Below are 19,273 nucleotides of genomic sequence, written 5' to 3'. Positions count from 1 at the left end.
GTTCAGAAAGTATTCAGAGCCCTTCATGTTTTGCCATCCTGAGGTCTGTGCAGAGACCTGGCAGCTCACAGACACTTCCCATCCAGTCTGACAGAGCTTGAGAGGATCTCTGAGAGGAAGAATGGGATGAACTGCCCAAATCCAAGAGTGCAAAGCTCGTAGAGACGATACCTAAGAAGACTCAAAGCTGTAATAGCTGCCAAAGGGGCTTCTACAAAATACTGAATTAAGGTTCTGAATGATGTTTTGGATTTTTTAAAAATTAATTTGCAATAATTTCTGAAAACATATTTTCACTTTGTCATTATGGCTTATTGAGTGTAGACTGATGGACAAAAATGACAATTTTAACCACTGAAAATTAAACTTACAACACAATTAAGTGTGCTAAAAGTGAAGAGGTTTGAATATTTTCTGAATCCACTGTATGGCCACCATAAATAAAGTAAACTGTTCGTGTACAGATTAGAAATCACATTGCTAACTTTTCTAATCACTTTGAAATCAGAATAATTCACTGTATCCATGTAACAGGTAATTTGTTATCACTGAGGTACTTAATCAAAGGTACAGAGATTAATACCTCAGCAAAATGTGTCTGAGTATCAGAAGTAAAAGTCATTATGCATTATTTTTATACAGTGTATCAGACCTAGATGGCAGACACTGATGCATCAAAGCATAAACTGGATTTAGTGTGGTGGTTCCCAACTACTTAGGCCGTGTACATGATGTATAATTGAGACTCAACGCACACTACATGTTACTTACCACAACCTGGAACCAACACAGCCAACCCTTTTTAATCAACATGGTACATATATCTAAATATATAACTCCCTGGTTTAACTAATTGCTCTGCCCTGCCTCCTTGAACTCTCTCTCCCACACATCCATGCTGTGCGTCTCCCTCTAATCCCACTCTGCCTCTGCACCTCATTCTGCAGCCCTCAGTACAGCGTTTAACAAAGAGCTATAGGGAGATTTAGTGGACAAATACGCGTAAACGTGGGAAATGGCTAGACGTGCACTGCTGCCTTAGGGAGATGATAAGGAAGAAGTGCAGCACTAAGTTTGTTGTGCTTGAAACGTTGTTTGTCACACTGAGGGTGAATGTGAGTGTCAGCGTTCCAGGAATATCAGAGCCATGTTGAAGGAACATTTTAAGGTTATGTAATGTCAAAAAAAAAAAATATTGATAGTGCAACATGGATCATAATATTAATGGTTTTTCATCTACTAGCAGGATTATCATTCTTTGTCTTACCTGAAGGATAATCATGGCAGTAAATTTGGCGGTTGTTTGGGAGTGTAAAGAGGAAGGCCTGTTTTTAGCCTGTATTTGTTTAAATTTATACTGTTTACCGTATGCAGGGAACCCATTGAAGTACAGACAACTGCTACTGGAGTACTCTGATACTAAAGACAACTTAAAAACATTGTAACAAATGCTGGAGTTATAAGCAGAGCATATGATTTCAATGATTTCAGAGCAGATTAATGGTAGTTTATTTGCAATGGAGGCTGGAGATATTGATATCCTGAACACAGAATCTGAAACTGTGTATCGTGTGCTATAACTTTTGACTCAGATGGCAGCAGTCAGGCGCTGAGGACTTAATAAGTACCTTAATTACCTCCACGTGCTGTTATTAAATCTGTGCTCAAATAGAAATGTATAAAGAATTAAGACAACGTGAGAAAATGTTATTCTTATATGCTGCATCCTCCAAATGATGTCCTACATTTCTGAAATGTTGCAGGGATTTACAGGGATGCCAGAGACAGCTGAGGGGCGTAACGTGTAAGACACCAGACATACAGTACCCAAACACAGTGGTAGGTAGACAGGGAACAGGACCAACCTGTCTGATGGTCCTGGCCACCAGGCTCTCCAGCACTGGTCCTCGATCTTCATGGAGAAGGTGAACTTCATCCAAGATCAGCAGACGTACGATCTGGGAGAGAGCCACATCTCCGACGCTCTTCCTGGTCACGACGTCCCACTTCTCTGGAGTCGTCACCAACATCTGGAATAGAAACATGAAGCCAGTAAGAACAGTAACCTGATTTTTGTAACACCAATTTAATACAACTTTGCTACTAGAATATGCTGCAACAACAAAAACATATTTACAGTTTAAGAGAGACTAAACATATACAGCAGGAAGAAAGTTAAATAACTATTCTTTCGTTACAGAATTAGTATTTTATGAATTTAGAACAAACTAATTCAGCATTATATGAACTTCAGCTAAACTAAACTTCAGAAGGTGATTTTGTCCCTCATCTCTTACAATGACATTGCTTTAAGAAAGGATTACACTGCATCAGTGTTTAAACAGGGAACAATTACAACAACAAATAATGCTTTCAGTGTACTCGCAATAAACAGTACTGAGTACTGTTTTAAGACAGGCTTAAAAAAGTGACATGATCCTTTACACCAAACTAGATACTAAAAGTTATAGAAAATATCTTGGTCTCAGCTGCTCAAGTTTGACCCATTTTCTTTATTATCTTTTACAGTCTCCTGTGACTAACTTTATGAAGTCCGATATTAAATTCCCTGCATATCCTTTTAGAGGTTGCCCAGAAATAGATTCAGGCCCCCTCACACTTCTCTTGCTGTCTACTGCCAGAACTTTATGTGTACAGTCCTACAATTCTCTATGATCCCACCAAGGATATTGAGATTATTTTATAGATTATTGTTGAGAAAAATTACACAGAAAATAACGCACATCTTGTGAAATAAGTTACATTAGTTTTACAGGCTACAAAGGTTACCAGATGGCAATGTCAGCCTATAATCCACAATGTCAACAAAATATATCAGATGTGATTGCTGCTATAGCTGCTTTTATTTTGGTATCCCTATCAGACAGATTATGTTCAACCGTATCAACACTTCTACACATATGTTTTCAACACATTTATTTTCTCCTTTCAAGGAAAATACCACAATGAGCAATTCATGGTGTGTGAACTGTTTGGCAACGTGTTTGGGGGGTATGCAAATTCCAATTAAACTCTTTCTGTAAAAGCAGTTTCTTACATCCTCTCTAGTTTGCATTTAAATCAATCTATCCAGCCATTAGAGACTGGCGCGCTCACAGAAAAAAGGAAGCGCCCGCTCCTAATTGGAGCTACTGGTTAATCTAAATGGAAGCTCTGGCAAATGGAGCACAGGCTAAAGTGCTTTCTTAATTGCCTCACAAACACACACGAGGAGGTGCAGGAAAAAAAAAAAAATCAACACACATGCCATTGTTTGGCTGAATGGTGCCATTTAGCCAATTCATCAATCGATCGCAGCAGGAGTGAAATCAATCCTCTCTATCCACTGACTCTTAATATTTCATGTTAATATGCCTCAGAAGTGTAAAGTTCATAAACTTGTTCAGAAAAAAAGAACAGGAAACCTGGATATATCGGAATATATCCAGGTTTATATATTTAAATTAAAAAAGAAGACAGGAGAGCAGGACGTTGTTATGAACTCAAGATGGTGGCTAAGCTTTAAAGCATGTGAAAAGATTTTTGCACTGTTGTCCTACTTCTGAGCCTGCCACTGTTCACTTCAGTAAACAATAAATAATCCAAATCTAGATGTGAAAATTGCTCGAGACAGGTAATCAATCACCTTCACGCCTCATTTTGGTCAAATTCAGATTAATGGAATGTGGTACTGTCACATGCAGGTGCAAGCAGGGGCCATTTCAAAGGTGTTATTAGTGATGCCTTCACAGACTAGATCAAAATCCGATAACAAAAAACCACTGACAACCTAAGGTGTCAGAATATTATGTCCTCTTGGAAAGGACAGAACATTTGGTAGTTTAATATATAAAAAATGCTGATTTCTAACCTTGAAAGTCAAATTGTCCCTGAACCCATAAACTTGCATGCACTTATGAATACTATAGAAATACTGATGCCAAGCACCATAGCAAGTGGTGTTATATGGGAAAGTGCAGAGACGTTTTTTTGAGCAGCTTCCAATCATATTTGTATTTACTTCCTGGTGAAACTAAATGGTGGGAGGCCCCGGAACATGCTGGAGAGATTATATTATATCTCTCTGTTCCCAGGCCGGGAACACTCCCAGGAGGAGGTGGAAAATGTTGATGGGGAGAGGGATGTCTGGGCTGCCCTGCTCAACCTGCTGCCACCGTGACCCGACCCCGGGATAAGCAGCCCAAAAACAGAAGGATGGATGGAAGGAAAACAAAATGGAGGAAAAGGAAACGCTTCCTTTTCTTTTTCGTATAACTTTAATGAGCTGCCACGACTTAAACAAAATAAAAGTGATGTGAACCCTGCCTCTTGCCCCAAGTTGGTTGGGATTGGTTCCACCTTACAAGGATAAGTGGTAAGGATAATGGATGGATGGAGTTCTGGAATTAAGTTCTATGGAGCGATGAAACAAAAACAACCTCTATCAAAATGATGTAAAGATGAAAGCATGGAGAAAAAAGGAAGAGCTCATGACCCCCAAAGCCTCGCCTGTCCAACAAGGTTGTGGTTCTTTTATGTCTTGGGCATGTACGGCCCCAGTGGAACTGGCACACTGCCATTTATTGATGATTTACTGATGATACAGGAATATTCAATGTACTCAGATTCAGTCAAATTCAGCAAAAGTCACAGGACAACGATCCTGAACACACAGCCAAAGCAACCAAAGAGCTTTTCAGGGTGAAGAGGTGGAATAGGTTGAGTGGACAAGTCAGTCACCTGATCTGAATCTCAATCCAACTCAGCTGTATTCCAGTTACTGAAGACCAGACAAAAACCAGAGAGACCCCACTACAAGCACAGAGCTGAAGGTGGCTGTAGTGAAGGCTTCAGAGAGCATCGCCAGGGAAGATATGAAGCGTCTGGTGATGTCTACGGGTCAAAGACTTCAGGAAGTCAGTGACTGCAAAGGATTTTAATAGGACACTATCTCCAACAGAGTTCTTCCTATAATGATTTAATCTACTCAATTTGGCACGTTAACATAGTCTCCATTATTTTATTTCAAACCCAATGTACTGAAGCACAGAGCCTGAAGATCAGAAATGTGTAACGGACCAAAGTACTGTTTTACATTTTTCTTTATATATATATTACTGCCAGTGCCTGACAAGTATGTAGATGAATGTCTGGTTTTTCCATTGTTTATTCTTTGGTTGAGACATGTTCAGCATATGGGAGACAGCAGTGACATTTCCTGCAGCATTCACAGGAGTATATTACCATATGTTTAGGTATGGAGATGGACTTTAAGCTGCCTTTATCAATTCAGATTACTTACAGATGTGCACCACCACATAAAATATATACATAAACATACATATATAGTTGTTATTCTGGTTGATGTTTACATGCCATGTCAGGCATTATAACACCTGGCCTGACCAGGTTACCAGTGTGAAGCAAACATAGCCAGAGTCCCCTCTTATTATTCCTGCGGGACTTCAACAGAGCAAACCTCAGCCATAAACTACCCATAAACAGACAGCACATTAAGTGTCCCACCAGCGATAGAAGCACACTGTACAATGGCTACACTGTATTAAAGGACACCTATCGCTCTGCCACTGCAGCTGTGGGACTCCTTGATCACTGTCTGGTGACTTTTAGGAAGATGGACCGGTGAGGCAAAGCTGGAACTATAGGCGTGTTTTTGAGGCTGCAGCTTCAGACAGCTAAAATCAGAGGCAGCTTCGTCAGGCCAAGCAGAAAGCCTAAAGAAGTGGGCACAGGATCCTGTAGAACCCTGTCAGAAATGCAGTAGAAAAAAAAGATCATAGTAGCAAAGAGAAACTACAATGAAAAGGTGGAAGGCAGATTATCAGCCAAGGGCTCTGCGTCAGTGTGGAGAGATCTGCAGGACATCAGCAGCTACAGAAAAACCATCCATCCACACTGTGGAGAATCATCAACTGGCTGTGGCTGACAACCTGAATGTGTTTTTACTGTGTGTTTGATAAGTCTACATTGACACCCTGTGCCCGCCTCCACCTGTCCGTGGATCACGGACTTCCTTACAGACAGGAAGCAGCAGGTGAGGATGGGGAGAATCATATCCAGCACCCATACCGTCAGAACTCGTTCCCTTCAGGGATGTATGCTCTCACCTACTGCTCTTCTAAACTCTACACCAACCAGTGCACCTCTGGAGACCCAACTGTTAAACCCCTGACACTGACGAGTCCGCGTACAAGACAGGAGGTTGAACAGCTGGTCCTCCGGTGCGGCCACAATACCCTGGAGCTGATCACACTCGGGGGACTTCGGAAGGAAGCCTGTCACACCGGCCCCACATGTGTATGTTTATGTTATTAGTCTGAGTGCACAAATTAAGTCATTCAAGAGCCTAAATTAGTCATTTGAGAGCACAGTTTATTTTCCTTTCCTCCTCACAACTGCTTTTAAAACTGAAAACATTTCGAAATCATAAAAGTAACACTGTACATTTCCACAGATGGCAAAATTTCCCTTCATGCTGAACACTTTTTATGTTAATTTAATGAGTGTAGTGGGAGTGATGAGCGTTTTCCTCAGTGGTAGGTGTGTGCAGCCATGCACAACACAGGCCACGGCAGATCTCACTAACTTTCAGCACTTAACTACTAATTAATCATGTTGCCATGTGTCTGTCTGACAAGTGGTGAACTATAAAAAAAATATTCTGGATCTTTACAGTGAGTGCTATGACTCAATACAGCCTGATATTTCAGTAATGTCTTGTAATAGTTGAGTTGCCTTTTGAGGGCTTTGCCCTTACACTTTCTCTCACCCACCGTTTTGTTCTTTCGTGTTCTTTTTTTAAACCCAATATTATGAGGGCAAAATTGGCTGAAACACATCAGCAGCTATTTCAATTTCTCTGTATGTGACTTGATTTTTACCAAGAAATTTTGACACTCTCCTCCGGTCCTCCCTTTACCAGAAAACTGTCTGGCTGTGAGGCGGCTCCTTCTTGGATGTCATTAAGTGATATTTCCTCTCTGGACAGAGAAGGAACAGGGCCTGGAAGTCCCAGGATGCCACCCACCCACACACTGGCATCCACATGGCAGCATCCCTCCAAACCCTTTCTGTTTCCATGGTAACTCTCGCAGCCATGGAGAGAGAAGGATGTGGAAAGATGGGGTGGCTGGGAGGAAGATGGAGTGGGGAGCTAAGAGAAATACATTTACTGGATTGCAATATGTGAACAACTAACAGCTTGTCAAGGCAGCCTGGAATGAAAACCTTCTCAATGCTGCATTGTCATCTATAGCTGTGTGTGTGTGTGTCTTTATGTTGCATCCCCCATGAGAATACCACTTACAATTAGCTAAATATGAGAAAACATTTAATTACAATGAGAGCTGCTCTTTTCTTCAAGATCAGTGGATGATACTAGGTATTAAGAAGAGTGGAGAAAATAAATGAATACACTTTAATAAGTACAACAGGTCCATAGCAGCCTGTTCAAAGTGATGATACATTACACCATTAATTATGATCCTTAGCTCTTCCGCTGAACAGACCAGCTTCCTGTTTGTGCTGGGTTTCAACTCAAACCCCATATTTTAACATGAGACGTTCTTTCCAGCAAACAGCGATCTTGTTATTGCAAGGACAAACAGATTTTCCTCATTTATGAGAGCTTTCAACTTTTTTTCACATCTCCACGTTTTTCTTTTTTGTCCAAAAACAACTCAACTAAAAATGCCTGTGAATTTTGTCATTTTTATCCTTGCAGTTTTTTCTGCTGCCCTGGTTCCAGCGCTCTGAATCACTGCCCACATCTGACGTTTTTTTTTTTTTTTTTTAACTGATTCAAATTGTTCTGCAATTATTCTCATTGTTTGCTCAGTTAGAAAAAAACAACCAAGCCAATCAGAGCTTTGTAACTTGCAAATACAAACTCAGACTAACAACTCCTGAATCAGCATTCTTCTACAATCAATATGACAAATGTCCACTACAACTCTAAGGAATCAGGAAAATATCTCTAGTGTCTTTGCAGTTGTAAAGATCAGTGTGTCAAATATGAGTTGGATTCATTATCACTTCACTTATCACTCACTCCCAATAAGCCCCTTGTAACAAATATTTTTAGTGGAGCCTGTTGGCAGAACTGTGTGACATTACAGGAAGCTCTAAGATTATTGTATAGTCAACTCACTGTCAAAAAGATTATAAAAGTTCTTCCAACTTCCTGTCCAGTATCTACTGACAAAATTACCACAAAATGGTAACATTTAAAAACCGATAAGTTATTTGTACCAGTAACTGTGATATACTTTGGAGATATTTTAGAAAAATTACAATAAACACTACTGAGAATGTCTTCGGATGAACTTGCATGCAATAGCGTTTGTTTTATTGTTTTACTTCAACCTTGTCTCATTTAACTGTTCTTTGTAAAGTGCTGTGTGATGACCCCGATGAAAGCCACAGGACAAAACATGCGGATCATGATAATTCATTTTGCAGGTGTAGCTGGAGTTTTGATCCTTCAGAAGTGCTGTGCCTTTTTCACACACCTTTGCAAGCAGCTGAAGTCAGAAGCCTGAACTCCTATTCTACCACGCTCATCAAAAGGGCATGATGAAAGAAAAAGTGAGGACGGAAGACAACCACGGTTACAGTGTGTGGCATCACTCCAGCCTGTTAAGTGTGGACAGCCCTTTCAATCATCCACCCTGTGAATGTACTGACACTAACGCACTCAAATGGAGGGGTGGGAGGCAAACACTGAACAAGGATATGTGAAACAGAGAATGTGGATTGCTGCAGAGCTGCAGTGAATCCGACAAATCATTCTCTTTGTGAAATCATTTCACACGACCTGATAGAAACGCCACTTTAATACACCTTTAATACACCTCCAGATTAGCTGGAATTGGCCTCATTTCATAAGAGAACGCCCCCACCACCCGAACCCTCCCGCACCCCACCCACCCAACACACACACACACACATAACCAAACCCCAACCTTTCCTTTTCCGTATTCATAAGCCCCATAAGGCTTATAAACTTTAACTCTAAGCTGTGCAATCTGGCAAATCCAACTCTTTGGATTTTAACAGATATGCATGTTTCCCCTGCCGTCTCATTTTCATTGTTCAGTCTTTCATGCTGGATCCACCGACCTCCACTTCCCTCTGAGCTGGAGGAGCCCTGCTCTCTCGCTAAATATGTGCTCAACCTGCAGCTTCCATGCCATCCCATCCTCTTTCTATAGCTGAGAAAAAGAAAAAATGTAAACGTGCCTAGGGGTGGTTTCTCTAAGATATCTGAAGTTCACGTTTCATCAGTACAAAAAAAAAAAAAAAAACCTCATAAAACACACAAAAAAATGTACTTCATCTGCTGCTCAGTACTTAATTACTTCAACAACCCACTGATTACTCAACAGAAATAAAACATCTCATTGACTGGCAAATTGAACACCATAAGTGAAGATAATTGGCTAATTTTGTCACTGACAAAATTATTCTCATCCCTTTCAATGGCTCAGAAAGAGCTAACTTTGTAAGAGAGACGTTGTAAAATCTGATTTGGGAAACACCACAAAACTAATAGTATCATTCAACATGATGATGTATGTTTTTAAGGCAGTTATTGGAGAATTCTTCACATGTATAATAAACAACTTCATGGTTAATTTATGTGTTTTTGATAGGTTGACTCCTCAATTAAAGGCAGTAATGTATCCCAGAGTTTCCCAAACCATTTACTAAGTTGGCTGCACCACCACAGTTTAAGGGCCTGTGACTTCAATGATGACGCTGGTGTTTCTCCATATTTTTGTTTTTGTCAAGACATCCCATAAAAAAACCTACTAACAATTTCCCTGCCCCGTCTGTGGCACACTGATTTCTACAGAAGAGCCAATGGGCTCAGAGCCCATAAAACACAAATGCACTCACCAAGCACTTTATTAGGAACACCCCCAATACCTGCTTATTCACGTAATTATCCAAACAGCCAATCATGTGGCAGAAGTGCAATGTATAAAATCAATGAGATTCAGGTCAGGAGCTTCAGTTAATGTTCACTGTAATGACTGTTGGTGCCAGATGGGCTGGTTTCTGAAAGTGCTGATCTCCTGGGATTTTTACACAACAGTCTCTAGAGTTTAACTCAGACTGGAGCCAAAAACTAAAAATCACTCAGTGAAGCAGCAGCTCTGAGGACAGAAACACCTTGTTGATGAGAGAGGTCAGAGGAGAATGGTCAGACTGGTTGGAGCTGACAGAAAGGCTACTGTTACTCAGATAACCACTCTGTACATCTATGGTGAACAGAAAAGCATCTCAGAATGAGCAACACATCCAGCCTTGAGGTGGATGGACTACAACAGCAGACACCACGTCAGGTTCCAGTCCTGTCAGCCAAGAGCAGAGATCTGAGGCTGCAGTGGACACAGGTTCACCAAAACTGGACAGATAAAGACTAGAAACATGTGGTCAGCCATGTTTACAACTGTGTCAAAAAGTATGAGACATGACTTTATCACAGGTAATACAGTGGTAAAATATACTGTCTTGCCAAATTGCTCTTGACCAATATCTGTGACAGCAACTCTGTTTCTCAGCTTTATGAACCAATTCAATGATGATTTTTTTTAAGATTTATGATTCTGCAGTAGGTGCGGTAAAACTGTGGTTGTGGCAGAAAGGAGCAAAGGAAAAGGACAGCATTGCCCTTTATAACTGAGAAGAAAGAGGGAATGTAGGGAAGATGAGGAGATAAATGAGCCACACCTGTGAGCCAGGGGAAGGGTAAAACAAAAGCATCACGATCACAGAGGAGAACAACGAGAAAGGCAAAAGAAGGAGATAACCAAGTCTTAATCCAGTTTCTGGACATCTAACCTCTACAAAGCAAAGTACATAAAAGGAAAAAGAGTAGCAGCTGTGAGAAAGAACTGGACCTCCCTGAACGACCAAGTGCTGAGGAAGTGTGCTGATCCGAAGATCAGGTTTGGATGAAAGTTGGTCTATCCTCTCTGTGATCTGCTGCTGATGCTGCTGATGTAACTGCTCCTTACCTGGGTTGGGTTAAGTATCCCTGTCTATCACTCTTCTGGCTTCTTATATTCTCTATACACCTCTTCAACCCCCATCCATCACAACCAAATTCAACTGAGTACACTGCCCATACTCTGCTCACTGCTTCTTTGGACAGTCATCCACCGATGGGTTTGGAATTTGTTCTGATTCAAATGAATTTTCTGCACAATAATATTTAATAGATGAGGAAGAAGTGATTGCGATTGTGTTCTCTTTTGATCCTGTGATATACTTTGTCTTTTTTCTTTTTTTTTTAATAAATTCTCCTGTCTGGCTCCAAACTCTTACTGTGACTGAATATTTCATACACCTACGCTGCAGCAGAGATGGCTCTGTTTAGGGGAAACACTGCACTGACACCTGGGAAACTCCAGCAACAATGGGAAATAGACTAAAAAGAAGAATACATTTGTTTTAAGGTTTCCCAATGACAACCAAATTATTGATCCTGTCATTAATATACAATCAGTTAAATAATATCTAATATCCATAATGTTATGGGGACTCATATGAATAGGGCCTTGGGGGGACATGCCATTTGTTTGGATAAGGAAACCAGGGACACGATAATAAGAAGGAATATGGTAAATATGTGAAGAGAAAGAAAAAGCAAAAAAAAAAAAAAAAGTTTCATGGGAAAACAGATGACTCACTGAATTCTACCATCAACACTGGTGAGGTCCTGTAATTAATTATTTACTGCAGACTCAAAAACACTGAAACCGAAACTCTCCAAGGCACAAGACAAAACACCTGACAGCTGACCTTTGACACGATGATGGATGCGTGACACTGAGTAATTATCTTAAAAAAAAAAAAAGCAAAGAAGAAGGTTTATCATTAGCATCTGGACTGTGTTGCAGTACCAGCAGAGCCTCTCTGTAGGTCCTGTCACAGAACAAACTAGAGCAGCACAGCGCAGCCAGATAAGGAACTGCTGTGGTCAGCTAGAAAAAAAACAAACAAACCTGCAGAACAGTATGATGGCTTAATAAAGGCAGTAAGGTGAAGCAAAGAAGAAACACTTCACAATATAAGAGAGCATTAGCTGTACTAGAGAGAACCTCCATGAACACAAGCAAGCACTGTACAATGAATTAAAAAACAAAAACAAAAACAACTGTGACTGCAGCATGCAGGCACAGCTCAACTGAAGCATCAGTGCACCCTGTGGACTGCCTGTGATTTACATGTAATCTGCTCCAGTGTCTTTTTATACCCACAACATCTTTCATCTCATTTCAAGATCATTTCATTTGTTTCATTTTATTGTACAGACCCATATAACTCACTCACTCACTATTGCTTTCAAATGAAGACAGCAATCTTTGGGTCACAAATATAAGGCTGTGGTTTGATTTAATATATAAAAATAAAAGTCATTTTATAAAACAACTGGACACTATTATGCTGTGCAACACATGACTTTGTTAGTGGAGCCATTCATTGCTATAGAATGTCACTAACTATCCTTTAAACTGTGACCTGACCCACTCACCACAAGTCCACAACGCAGAGCTACTGGAAAAGACCTGAACTGTTTAACTGAACTGCTCCAATGATGTACAGCACGTACACAACCATAAAAACCTAACAAACAGCAAACAAATGACTGGAAAAATATATGCAGTGACATAAAACAGGAAGGTTCTGTGCAAATGAGGACACTAGGATTCCAGTCAACAGAACAGAACGGAACAGGAACAGCAGACACTTAAAGAGCTCCTGGCAGGCCCCTTTTATCATTTGTTCTCTATATGAAAGCAACTGTAAATCCACTGCTACAGTAGCTGACAATTAAATTATATATATAGAGAAGTTAGACTTGTGACTAATACTAAGCAGAATGGTGTGTATGATGAAATGGCCTCCATTAAATGTTACAATCCAATCCACTTGGGGGTGCTAGAGCACATAGATGTGCGTAGAGGAGGAAACCTGGAGGTGGGACAGCATATGTCCCCTAAGCTTGAACTATTTTTTGGAAACATGACAGATCTCATTGTGTAACTGTATGTATGCCTGTGTGTGTGTGTGTGTGTGAGAGAGAGAGAGAGAGAGAGAGAGAGAGAGAGAGAGAGAGAGAGAGAGAGAGAGAGTAAGAGAGAGAGAGAGCTTGTTTTACTATATTCTTGTGATCCAGAAACCAGGAGATCACTCGACTTGTGAGGTCCAACAGCTTTGTGGGGACCAAAATCCTGGACCCCACATGTTCAAATGGCTGTTCGAGGATTAAGACCTGGTTTTAGGGTTAGGATTAGGTTTGGGGTTAGGCTTCCAGTTGAGATGGTTAAGGTTAGGGTAGGGGAATAAGGAATACTTTATGTCAATAATGGATCCCCACAAATGTAATAAAACAAGGATGTGTGTGTGTGTGTGTGTGTGTGTGTGTGTGTGTGTGTGTGTGTGTGTGTGTGTGTGTGTGTGTGTGTGTGTGTGTCTGTGTGTGTCTGTGTGTGTGTGTGTGTGTGTGTCTGTGTCTGTGTGCATGTGACAGAGTGTGTGTGTACCTGTGTTCGTAGGATCTCTCCTTTGGTTAGCTGCATGTCCCCAGTGAGCTCTTTAACAGTGATGCCCAGTGGCTCCAATCGCTTACTGAAGTAATTAGTCATCTCTGCTGCCAAGGCCTTCATTGGAGCGACATATACTATCTACAGAGAGAGAGACAGAGAGAGAGAGAGAGAGAGAGAGAGAGAGAGAGAGAGAGAGAGAGAGAGAGAGAGAGAGAGACATAGAAATGAATAGGATAAACGGAAAGGGGTAGAGTGAGGAAGGTAGAAGTTGGGGGTGGGGCACAGGACAGAGGGACTGGAAGGACACTGTAGTGATGAATGAGCAAACAGAGGGAGGATCATTTGTTCCCTGGCAACTAACACAAATCACAATTTATAGAGATATATAATGCCAGACACTTGCATGGGTTCAAGTTTAACGGTGAAGTATGAAAAGTGGCTATTGTCACTAGCTGGCACTGTGCACTGCTGTGTGTCTGTGTGTGTGTGTGTGTGTCTGTGTGTGTCTGTGTGCCTTCATGACAGAGAACAAAGACTTTTGGCTGCCTGAATTATTTATCAGGAGCGTGTGTGTCTGTGTGTGTGTGTCAGGATTTTGAGTCTATGGGTTTATTAACACATCTACCAATATTTTTAGACTAAGCTGTCAATAGCTGACTTTTTGTGTGCATTTATTTAAGATTCGATTTCCCAGCTGTTTTTGTATTTAAATTGAATTTCACATCCAATTTTTCAAAAAAAAAAAAAGATCTGAAATAACACTCCAGTCAATGAAGCCTAACTGTGCCTGTGTCAGTTAGATGAAAAGCAAGACAAACGAGGTAAAATCACTGTTCGAAGTTCTGTGGTGGTTCTGTGGGTGTGTACTCTAGGTAAGGCTTCCTCTCTCATGTTTGTTTGGCCACCGATATCAGTCCTTTAATAATGAGTATTACTGGGCTGAATTTTTTCCTTCATTATACAACAGCACAGAGCACACTTACACCTACGATGGGCCTAAATTCAAATTATCAAAGCATTTTACATGTTTTTTTTTTTTTTTTTAACAGCTGAACAGCTCTGCATTAAACCATTAAAACCTAATCTCCTAGTCTCAATCAATTTCTTGCTGTGTGAAGGGGTCCTACACAAACACAATATGATCTCCTAAAGTTGGAATAGTTTTATTTTATTTTGCTGTACTTGGGTAATGTCTGACTGCTGCAGATTAGTTCAGATAATTTTATATTCATAAGAAAAAAAAAATACTAGTAGAAATCACCGTTGAGGCTAAATGCCAAAAAAAAAAAAAAGAAGCAAAACAAATCAGCAAAACAGGCAAACCCTCTTGGAAGAAACATAATCAAGTAAATTCAGCTGCCCTTGACTTAAAACTATCAGATAGGTCCCATTTAAACGGTCCTAGTAATCTCAGCTTCCAATGCTCCAAGGATCAGATCTGAATCTCTGCGTGGGGCGTGTGAATCTCAGCAAGGAGCAGCCTTAATCTCCATGAGGCATGTGGAGAGACTCTGTGGTGCAGTACCAGTGGAAATATTAAGCAGTCATAGCAGACATTTTTAGACATTACACAGAAATTCTCTTTAATTCTGACTGTGATTTTCCTCGACAGCCAGACGAACACGTTACATTCAGTAGAGGTGAAGGGATTCCTACGAACACTCAACGTGGATGCATCACATTCACCGTGGAACCAACAAGCAAGCCCACATTCTGGACCTCTGTTTTCTATGTCTGTGTGTGTGTGTGTGTGTGCCACTGTTAGACCTTGAATTCATCCTTCTTGATGACACCGCCCGGCTGCAGGTGCTGACGGATCTCATGAAGAACAGTCAGCATGGCGATGTTGGTCTTGCCGGCACCAGTTGGAGCGCAGATCAGAAGGTTTTCGTTGGTGTTATAGGCCGTCTCAAACACCATGGACTGGATCCTGTTCAGGCGCTTCATCCCCTTGAACACCAGCTGCCCAATCTGAGCAAACAAAACAAAACAAGGAAAGGATGAATAAGGGCTAACACATTCACAATTCAAGTAGATGGATATAAGCTGTCATAATTCCTGTAAATGGAAAGCACGTAGAATAAAAAATATATAATTTGTCCTTGTTTAAATAATTAAATAAGCTTCTTTTTTACTGTGACCTAAAGAAAGAATCAGCTTATTTTACAAACTGAACATATTATTGCACAGTACAATATAAAAATATATAACAATGTGTGATGTTGTTTCATTTACTCAAAACATACACAGCTCATGCTGTATGTGAACTGTATTATGTCAAGTTTTGGGGGCGCAACAGCAGAAATCAGGCAGCGATCAGTGTCATTGGTGATTGTCAGTCAGCGTGACACAGCTAAAACAGTATTGGTTGCCCAGTTGCCCTTGGCAACTAGATTTGGGCCACTGTCAAACATTTAGTGCAGCTGCCAATGGGGGCAACTGCATTTTCTCTGGCAAAAAACACACACTGCAGATCCTTCCACCCCGTGCGCTGACATGGAATACAGACAGGTGATCAGTTACAGGATGTGTGATCGACTGAGCTGCACAGACAGTGGGGCATCCAAAAAAAAAAAACAACATGAAGGAAGAGAAAACGTGTGGTGGGATCAGCTGTCACTCAAACTGCCCTCTGCCTGCCTTCACTATGGCAACAGAGTGTGGGTGATGGTCCTCAATCTCACACTGCTCCTGATAAGCAGAGAAATGGTCGACCCCCCCACCACTCCAAAAAAAACCAGAAACACATACACACGCATACACGCTGACAGGCGCAGACACAATGAAACCCTGTACACACACAGCAGAGTGAAAACATCCAGCTGCTGCACAGGTGAATCATTTCCTCCAGGAACAGAATGTGTACAGACCGAAAACACATTTAAAGACCACATAAAAATCGGATTATGTTCTGATCATATCGTGGATGACGAATGAAGATATATTAGCTTTGAGCTCGATAAGGGGTTTTATTTCTTCAGAAGTTCAACATTTATATTTTGAATAATAACACTGTTTCAAACATATCTTTAAAAAAAAATAATACAAGCACTGCGCTGTTCACTGCAGCTCAGTTTGCAGGGTCTTCTGACGACGAGGACGACTCTAAAATGCTTTTACTTATTTTTCTAACTTCAACAGAAACATGGTTTTATTATTCAAACAAGCTATTGATTAACACTGACTGTATTAAGAAAACATAAGCAGTGTTGTTTGCAGAAGTGTAAATTTAATCCTTCAATCTTTACATAGATTTTTGTATTTCCCTCAATCTTATTTAAAAAAAAAAAAATTATATCTACAGTTTTGTGCAGCTGCACAGGTGAGGTGCAAGTAAATTGTCATTCAGTTTCAACACAACAGATGGAATGTGGGAACCGCATGAACAATTTAAAAATAATTAATCCAGGTTCGACAATTACATGAAGAGCTGGCTTCCCGAGCCAAAAAGAAAAAAGAAAAAAAAAGTTTTTCATTGTATTTTTGAGATTTTAGCAAAATAAAATGTGAGTCTGAGTTGTGTTTGCATCTTATTTTTATAAAAATTCAGTCTGAGGACTTCGCTGTACACTCCAACACCTCTGCTCTCTTTTTTTCTTTATATTATTTAGATAGCTTTTATCGTCTCCGACTGAAATGAATTAAGCTCTAGCTCTAGCAAATTAGCAGGGACCGCCATAAAGCCAAGTAGCAGTGTAGTTCAGAGGCTAATGATGTAAACAGGTTGTGGTGTACAACCAAAGTCTCTGTACTTCCAGGTGTGTTCTCTACTTCTTCTATCTTCATCATTTTACCCTCTCTCTCTGCCTTCCTCCGCATTCTACCTTTTCCCCACTAAGGTCGGTTCAGGCTGCCTTAAGCTTAGACAGCAGTATTATTTATTCAAGGATTCATTAGAAGTATGTCATCACTTTCCTCTTCCCCTCGTTTCGCTCCAACACTCATAGAAAGAAATAATTAAACAGTGCATGTCAGGCAAGGATATGCGGGGTGCTGTTCGGAAGCTGGCCCCACAGCCCAGTAGGGAGGAAGAGGTTATTAATGCATCAAAGAGCAACTTTATTAGAGTCCACTTAAGCTGGAAGGAGTGAAGGGCGGCTAAGGTTTCAGTTAGGTGCTGTATAGAGCCAGGGGGCTTCTGATGAACAGTTTGGCACAGCCACTGATGTACAACAGTCGTTTCAGACAGTATTTAGACCCCTTCGTCTTTGGTGTTGTAGATTAGACTTTAAATAGATAACACTGGCATTTTTGCATCTACATTCAATAATGTCTGGACACTTCATATCCAATCTGATGGAGCCTGAGAGTATCCCAGGAAGAATGGGATAAACAGGCCAATTCCAGGTGCGGAAAGCTATGCCGAGACTAACCCAAGAGGACTGAAAGCTCTAATTCCTGTCAAAGAAGCTTCTACAAAGTAGTGAATTCAGGGTCTGAATACTTTTGAAAATGAAAGACTTCTGTTTTTGATTTTTGTGTACAGAAAACACAAAGTGGCTGTCTGACATCCATGCTTAGACAACAGCTCCAGTGCGCAAATGGAAAAGGCTGCACATTGCAAAATTCAAGGGTCGACTCATATAGCTAAAAAAGAGCCAACTGCAAGGAAATCCAGCTTACAGCAGAACGGAGTTGAGCTCACAGTTTTGAAAAATCCCAAATGTGCCTTTATATCTCAAACTCCACATACACTGCTGTCTCTAACTCCACTCCTTTCAGGACTAAACATGTAAAGGTACAGAACGGACTTCACTGAAGCCCACTCTCTTTACAATGACTGCACGGTTTCCTCACCTCTCTCTGAGATAAGATGGTGATTCCAGTCTCCTACCAAATTATTTCCCCCTGGGCCGAGTCCACTGAGCTTCTACTTATACATATTCATTCTTGAATTATGGACCAATGAGCTACACCCTATTTTGAGAGGCTTGTGCAGACTCATTCCCGTGTCTCTGTGGTGACCAGAGAGCCACAACAATCACTTGAGCGACTGGCCCTCATTTTGATTTATCGACTTTGTCTGTTTGTAACGAAAAGCCAGTGTCCCCGCTCTACTTAAACATGCTAATTCATGCAAATGTATGCCTGCCCCAGTATTCACCTTGAGGTAAAGCACACATGTTGTAAACAGAAAGTTGCCATCATTTAATGATCTTTGGAAATCTTCAGTGCTTTTTTTTTTATTCTCTCCTTAAAACCTCTCTGGCTTTATTTTTATGTTAATGTATGCACACACATCTTCCAATTGGAGATCCAGCTGTGCCTGCCAAAACTTGTCTCGAGGGTGTGATGTCAGTGTTGTGGGAAGGTAGTTACTGTACTACACTGGACATTATGCAGCTGTTAACATATAGGACAAATCCTACTTTGCCGAAACCTTGCTCATCAAGAATTTCAGCAGCCAGAGAACCTCAGGGTAAAACTGTGCTAATTCTGTCCAGCTTTTTTAATGGCCCTGAGGTGCTCTTCCTACGTGATGGAAGTAAGTGGGGCTCATTATTTTCAGTTTTTATTAAAAATTAAAAAAAAAAAACAAAAAAAAAAAAACAGGGAATTCATCAGCCTGTATTTTCAATGTTAAAATCAAAATCAAGGTGAATATCAGAGTCAAAAAGGAAAAAAAAAAAAAAAAAATAAAAATGTCATTGTCAACCAGTAATCTCTGCTGAACAGTGTGTGGTGTGTGTGTG

General features: G+C 40.6%; 1 protein-coding gene across 2 annotated transcripts in view; it reads right to left on the bottom strand.

Moving 5' to 3' along the window:
• Nucleotides 1–19,273, bottom strand: part of ascc3 (activating signal cointegrator 1 complex subunit 3) — a 113,613-nt gene that overhangs the window by 55,144 nt on the left and 39,196 nt on the right. For both annotated transcript variants that reach the window (XM_041044617.1, XM_041044616.1), the window contains exons 9-11: nucleotides 15,348–15,551; nucleotides 13,578–13,718; nucleotides 1,866–2,030 (exon numbers count right to left, since the gene is read on the bottom strand). In XM_041044617.1, coding sequence (XP_040900551.1) covers nucleotides 1,866–2,030; nucleotides 13,578–13,718; nucleotides 15,348–15,551 — 510 coding nt within the window. The remainder of the gene's footprint in view (nucleotides 1–1,865; nucleotides 2,031–13,577; nucleotides 13,719–15,347; nucleotides 15,552–19,273) is intronic.

The sequence above is a fragment of the Toxotes jaculatrix genome, chromosome 8 (genome assembly GCF_017976425.1).
Source record: "Toxotes jaculatrix isolate fToxJac2 chromosome 8, fToxJac2.pri, whole genome shotgun sequence".
NCBI lineage: Eukaryota > Metazoa > Chordata > Actinopteri > Toxotidae > Toxotes > Toxotes jaculatrix.
This window is presented reverse-complemented; position numbering and strand designations above follow the sequence as displayed.